The sequence below is a fragment of the Apaloderma vittatum genome, unplaced genomic scaffold (assembly GCF_000703405.1).
Source record: "Apaloderma vittatum isolate BGI_N311 unplaced genomic scaffold, ASM70340v1 scaffold483, whole genome shotgun sequence".
Classification (NCBI taxonomy): Eukaryota; Metazoa; Chordata; class Aves; order Trogoniformes; family Trogonidae; genus Apaloderma; species Apaloderma vittatum.
Window position 1 is genome coordinate 41,421 of NW_009709568.1, and position 6,275 is coordinate 47,695.

A 6,275-nucleotide genomic window follows, 5' to 3' on the forward strand; every position below is an offset into this window, starting at 1 on the left:
GCCCACCCCCCTGCCCCAGGGAGGACCCGTTGAGCCAAGCACCCCGACCGGAGCACAGGGTGGCTGTGGGGCACCAGCTGCCCTGTCCCGGTGTGGCCAAGGGCTTTGCGCATTTCACACATGCCTGAGCAGAGGATGAGCCACTCTTGGTTTTGCTTTCGTACCCTGCTCCGCTGAGGCCAGAGATTGCTTCTGCTGGGCGGGCAGGGCTGTCCCACCCCGGCGGGGCTGGGCAGAGGCTCTGCGGGAGCTGCCTTCATCCTCTCCGGCGACGTTTCCATCTCTTGGCTCTCCGCAACGTAGTGATCCCTGTGTTTCAGGAGGAAGAGGATGGATGTGCTGCCACGGGTGTGCGCTGGGCTGCTCCTCCTGTGCCTGCTCTGTGCCACCGGCCTCTGCCAAGGGAGCAAAAGTGAGTGCAGCCGTGGTGGGTCCATACACAGTGTTCCTTTGGTGCTGCCCTGCGGGGACTGTGCACACTCTTCTGGGCTTCAGAAATGCTGGTCCTCATGTGGATAAGACATTTCCTCCTGTTTTCTGTCTCCTCAGCATTTGGGGCCCCTCTCTTTCTACCTCACAACTGGTTTGTAGGAGCTTCCACTAACCACCCAGGCAAAACCTCTGATGGCTCCCCCAGGAACGGGATCAGCCTTTCTCATGCCCTCCCACAGCTCACCCGGTTTTCATAGAAGGGTTTGGGCTGGAAGTAACTTTAAAGACCATCTCGTTCCAACTGCCCTGCCAGGCGTAGAGCACTCCCACTAGACCAGGTTGCTCAAAGTCCCGTCCAACTTGGCCTTGAACACTTCCAGGGAAGGGACTGCCACAATGTCTCTGGGCAACCTGTGTCAGTGTCTCGTTACCCTAACAGGGAAGAACTTATTCCTAATATCTAATCTAAATCTACTCTCTTTCAGTTTGAAATCATTGCCCCTCCTCCTATGGCTACATGCCCTCATGAGCAATCCTTCCCCAGCTTTCCTGTAGCCCTTTCAGGTACTGGGAGGGCACTACAAGGTCTCTCTGGAGCCTTCTCTTCTCCAGGCTGAACAATACCAACTTCCTCAGCCTGTCCTCATAGGAGATGTTCTCCAGCCCCCTGACTATCTTCATGGCCCTCCTCTGGATCTGTTCCAGATCTTTCTTGTGCTGGAGGCCCCAGAGTAGAAGTCCATTAGGATGTAGAGGTCCACAGGACTCTCCAAGGGCTGGAAGACATCCATGTTGAAGCTCACCTCCTCCCCAACCCACAGCTGCAAGCACATGCCCTGGGAGGACACCTGGGTCCTCTGCAGGGACATGTCTCCATTCCTGATGCTCTTTTCTTTTCTGACAGGCAACCGCTGTGTTCTGTCCCGGGCAAAGAGCTGCACCGAGTGCATCCGAGTGGACAAGGACTGCTCCTTCTGCACCGACGAGGTGAGACCTCGCAGGGGAGCCTGGGGCGCCGCTTGTCACCCTGCTTATGGAGGGATCCCAACACCCTGGTGAAAGCTGGAACAGGGACCTGAGGGCAGAGTCAGCTTCTGGCTCCAGCTTCTCTCTGCAAAGCGCTGGTCTGGAAGAAAAGCACCGACGTGTGGGTTTCCTTTGGTGCAGACAAACAGGGAGGAAGGGAATTTGGGGGCAAATGTACAGGAGTACAGGGGTTTATCAGAAAATGTCAGTGTGCCAGATCTGAAGCAGTGTGTGTGAGGGATGGAGGGAGAGTCTTTTCTCAGACAACCCAATGGCCTCATTTCCCTGCTGCTGGGAGACAGTAGCTCTTGTGTGTGAGACTTGTCCCCATCTCTCTGCCCCACACCTGCTCCCAGAAGCTCATTGATGGTCTCAGCAGAGGCTCTTCCCAGGTGCCTTCCCCGCCTTGCAGGGAGGATTTGCTGCTTTCTGTGCCTGCAATGTTGTCCTTGCCCCCTTGGCAGAGCTTTGAAGAGCCTCGCTGCGACTTGCGGGAGAACTTGCTGCGCTACGGCTGCGGGGAGGCCAGCATCGTCTACACTAGGGGCGAGATGCAGACCCAGCAGGTGGGTGCTGAGAGAACGGTCCATGCTTGACTTCTCCTGAGGGGTCCCACCATTCCCAGTGTCCTTCATCTCCTTCGTTCTCCTCTAGAGGCTTTAGCAGGAAAAATAAAGTCCAGACTGCTGTTTATGTAGGGTCTACTCAAAAGCAATGCTCTGCCTTCGCTAGCTGATAAACCTGCTGGCAACCAGCCTGGGTTCATCAGCTGGTGGGTTTTCAGGCAAAACACGTGTAAGCAAAATGCCAAGGTCTGGATGAGGTGCCCAGCTGGGGACATGGGGGAGGCTGCTTTGGCCCCTGCTCTACCTGGCGAAAGGGAACACGATCCTCTCTGCCTTTCCACTTCCCATGTATCTCCCTGCTTCTTGCCTCCTCCTTGTTGCATCTGCACAGGAGATGCAGTCCATTCCAGGAGATGCAGTCCGTCCCCTTCACATCACTCTTTCTTCACAGAATTTCAGTATCAACACAGTCCTGCAAAGGACCCAGGTGTCCCCCCAGAGCATGTTCATTCGTCTGCGAGCTGGGGAGGAGATGAACTTCAATATGGATGTCTTCCAGCCCTTGGAGAGCCCTGTGGACCTCTACATCCTCATGGACTTCTCATACTCTATGTCTGATGATCTGGACAACCTCAAAAGCATGGGCCAAAACCTAGGTGAGAGCAGAGCTGGGAAAAGAGGGGAGCCAGCTCCCGTGCTGAGGAAGGCAGCCAGCTCGCTCGCACCCGCGGCTGTGAGCTCTGTGCCAGCACCAGAGAAAGGGATGCAACTGGCAAAGGGCTGAGAGGCGTCTGCTTTAATTAGAGCTTCTTATTATCACTGCTTTGGGCAGCTTTGGGGGGGTTTGTCTCACCTGGCCCTGTGGGAATCCTCACATTTGCTCTCTCCTTTCAGCCCAGCGTGGGGGCTGGTGCCCTGCGGACTTGATCTGCCTGGTGGCTTTGGCATCTTGAACCTATAGGTTCAAGAAGGTAGCATAGGTTTCTACCCCCAAGAAAGACAAGCACCTAGCTCAAAGACCTTAAAAGCTAACAGTTTCAGAGTCTTATCTAAGACCTGACCAGCAGGGAAGATGCCTGGGAAAGGACTTCTTTCCCTGGAGCAGCAACCTCACTGACATCTCTTTATTCACCTCCCAGCGGAGTTTCTGCATGCCCTGACCTCCAATTACACTATTGGATTCGGCAAGTTTGTGGACAAAGTCTCATCCCCTCAGACAGACATGAGACCGGAGAAGTGAGTGAGGCCAGCGGGGCACTGGGATGGGAGCAGAGGGGAGGGCAGGCACATTCTCTTTCTCCATGGCTTTCCTTATCTTTGCTCTCTGTGGTGCAAGAGCCTCCTCAGTCCATCTCCATCCTGTTACTGCGACTGTCTCCCCTGGTCTCCCTACCCTGTGCCCAGGGCTTGCTGTAACACCGTGCTGATGCCAGCAGTGTCCTCCTCCACTTTCAGATCTTCCTCACTCTGCCGTGACAGATCGCACGTCTTGTCTTCTCCTCCACCTCTGCCCTCATCCCTTCTACCTCTCAGTGCTGACGGCTTGCCAGCTCAACTTCTTGTCTTCCCTTGAGAGACTCCCCAGCCCCCAAGTGCTCTGACCACCCTTTCTTTCCTTCCACCCAGGCATCCCTTTGCTCCTGCACCCCACAAAACCTCGGTCTCCCCTTCCCTCCTAGGCTGCGTGAGCCCTGGAACAATGCTGACTCCCCCTTCTCCTTCAAGAACGTCATCCGCCTGACCAGCAACATCAACTACTTCAGCCAGGAGCTGAGGAAGGAGCGCATCTCCGGCAACCTGGATGCCCCCGAGGGCGGCTTTGATGCCATCCTGCAGACAGCTGTTTGCAAGGTGACAGTGGCCAGGGATGCAGGATCTGTGTGGGCCGGGCTCTGTTTTTGATGAGTGGATCTGGACACTGGGTGATGAGCAAAAGAGCCACACATCGGGCAGTTGATGAGACCATGAGCCAGGTTCAGCTACAGCCCGTTCTTGCTCTCCCAGCCACACATTCCTGGTGCCAAGTTGTTTAGAATTCCCAACGTTTCCTACATTTTGGACCACCTGTGTGTGTATTGCTGGTGTTTGATCCCCAGCATAGGAGCTGCTTGTTGGGCACCCTACGTGTGCTCTCTGCTCTCTCCTCCTTTGTGCCTGCGGTGGTGAAACTCTCCTCCCTGGAAAACATCCCGCTTGGGCTTGGCCATTTGGCTCAGGGATGAACACAGCTCCAAACATGTCCCAAAAAGCGTGGGCTTGCTCCCTGCTGGGAGACATCTGATGCTTTGGGGGTGCAGGTGGGGGCAGCAGAGACCTGCTGGCCTGGATTCCCAGGGCCACCTAGCTCGTTACGTGTGGTGCCAAGCAGAGGTGGTGCCTTGCCCCTCGGGCTTTCCATCTCTTGCCAACGCTGGCCTGCCAACGGCTGTGAGTGCTGTGTTTTGGGGTGCACAGAGATGAAGGTTCCTTCTCCTCCTCCCTGGCTGTAGGATAAGATTGGCTGGAGGAAGGACAGCACTCACCTACTCGTGTTCTCCACCGAATCTGCCTTTCACTATGAAGCTGATGGTACCAACGTTCTGGCAGGGATCCTGGCGAGAAACGATGAGCAGTGTCACCTAGACACCAACGGCACCTACGTGTATGACACCAAGCAGGACTATCCTTCGGTGCCCACCCTGGTGCGCCTGCTGGGCCAACACAACATCATCCCCATCTTTGCTGTCACCAACCACTCCTACAGCTACTATGAGGTGAGGAGACCATGGTGGTGGTGCTGCATGGGCTTACGCTTCTTCCAGGACCACTGCTCCTGTGCTTGCATCTCAGTTGTGAGAAGGGTGTTGTTTTCCCAACAACACCCTGGTCCTTTGGGAGGGTGCCACAGTGTATTGAGGGACTGTTCTGGGTCGTGAGAGATCTCAGGGTCTGTTATTGGGTGCAGGAATCTGGGCTGCTAGAGGTCTCCCTGTGTTGGTGTCTGTTTCTTATAAAGCAGTGGGGACACAGAACTGGAGAGTCATTTAGGTTCGAAAGGACCCTTGGAGGTCTCTGGTTCAAGCCCTGCTGAAAGCAGAGCCCACTGCAGTGCTAGAGGAGGTTTTTCAAGGCCTTGGCTCAGGGAGCTCCTTTCTCTCTGCAGAAGCTGCACAAGTATTTCCCCATCTCTGAGATCGGGGTGCTCCAGGAGGACTCTTCCAACATCGTGGAGCTGCTCCGCACAGCCTTTGAGGTAAAGGTGCTCTCTAGGGCTTCACTCGCACTCCCAGGGAAGACAGAGGCTAGGCACCTCCTGCCCTGGGCAGCAGGCAGGAGGCAGGGTACAGCCCTTCTGGGGCAGACCATGGGGTGGTGACGGGTGTACTGCTGAAAATCGACGTGGTGGTTATCTTCTGCCACCCAGCGCATCCGCTCCAAGATGGACATCCGGGCCGACTTTGTCCCCAAAGCCATGAAGACAGAGTTTACCTCCTCGATGTATGAAAAGACAGAATCTGGCTCCTTCCACATCACCCGTGGGGAAGTGGTAAGCCCTTGGATGGCCCTGATGTCCCTCCTTCCTCCTTCACCCAGGGTCAGTCCAGGCAAGCTGGGGTCCGGCAGAGCTGGCTCACCCCTGTGGCCTGTCCCTTCCTTCCAGGGCAAGTTCAACATGCACGTGAAGGCCCTTGAGTATGTTGGGGGGCAGCACGTCTGCAGCCTTCCCGAGAAAGACCGGCAGGGAGGCATCCATGTGAAACCCACGTCCCTGAGCGACAGCCTCAAAGTCACGGCCTCTGTCATCTGTGACGTGTGTCCTTGTGAACAGGTATGTGGGCATGCGTGTTGTGAAGAGATGTTTTCCTCTTGACCATCCTGGGGTGAGAGTGTGTTCACTGGCATGTGTGGGTCCTGCTCAACCTCTCACTGTTGCTCAACGGAGGCTCAACTTGGCCAAGGAGACCTTCATCACTGCCTGCACCAAGCTGGGCATGTTGCCTATGGCAGAGCTCAGTCTTGCGGGCAAAACTTTGCCTCTAGATCTACCTTTCTGATACCTGAAACGGTCTTGGGGGCAACGGAGCTTGTTCGGCAACACCTCTTCTCTTACAGCAACAAGAGTTTAACTCCCCCAAGTGCAGCTTCCATGGGGACTTTGCTTGTGGACAATGCATCTGCCACCCAGGCTGGTAAGGACTTCATCTAGCTCCATACCTCTCCCAGGTTCCTGCTGGGTCTGGGGACACCAAGTGACACATCCTGCCCAGGGCC

General features: G+C 55.7%; 1 protein-coding gene across 1 annotated transcript in view; it reads left to right on the plus strand.

Annotated features, from left to right (window-relative positions):
- The first annotated feature begins 330 nt into the window (after positions 1-330).
- The window catches only part of ITGB4 (integrin, beta 4), a 22,763-nt gene continuing 16,818 nt past the window's right edge, over positions 331-6,275 (plus strand). Inside the window, 11 exon segments of the mRNA XM_009866960.1 lie at positions 331-412; positions 1,337-1,419; positions 1,923-2,024; positions 2,476-2,680; positions 3,164-3,260; positions 3,704-3,875; positions 4,514-4,777; positions 5,167-5,256; positions 5,428-5,550; positions 5,665-5,832; positions 6,117-6,210. Coding sequence (XP_009865262.1) covers positions 331-412; positions 1,337-1,419; positions 1,923-2,024; positions 2,476-2,680; positions 3,164-3,260; positions 3,704-3,875; positions 4,514-4,777; positions 5,167-5,256; positions 5,428-5,550; positions 5,665-5,832; positions 6,117-6,210 — 1,480 coding nt within the window.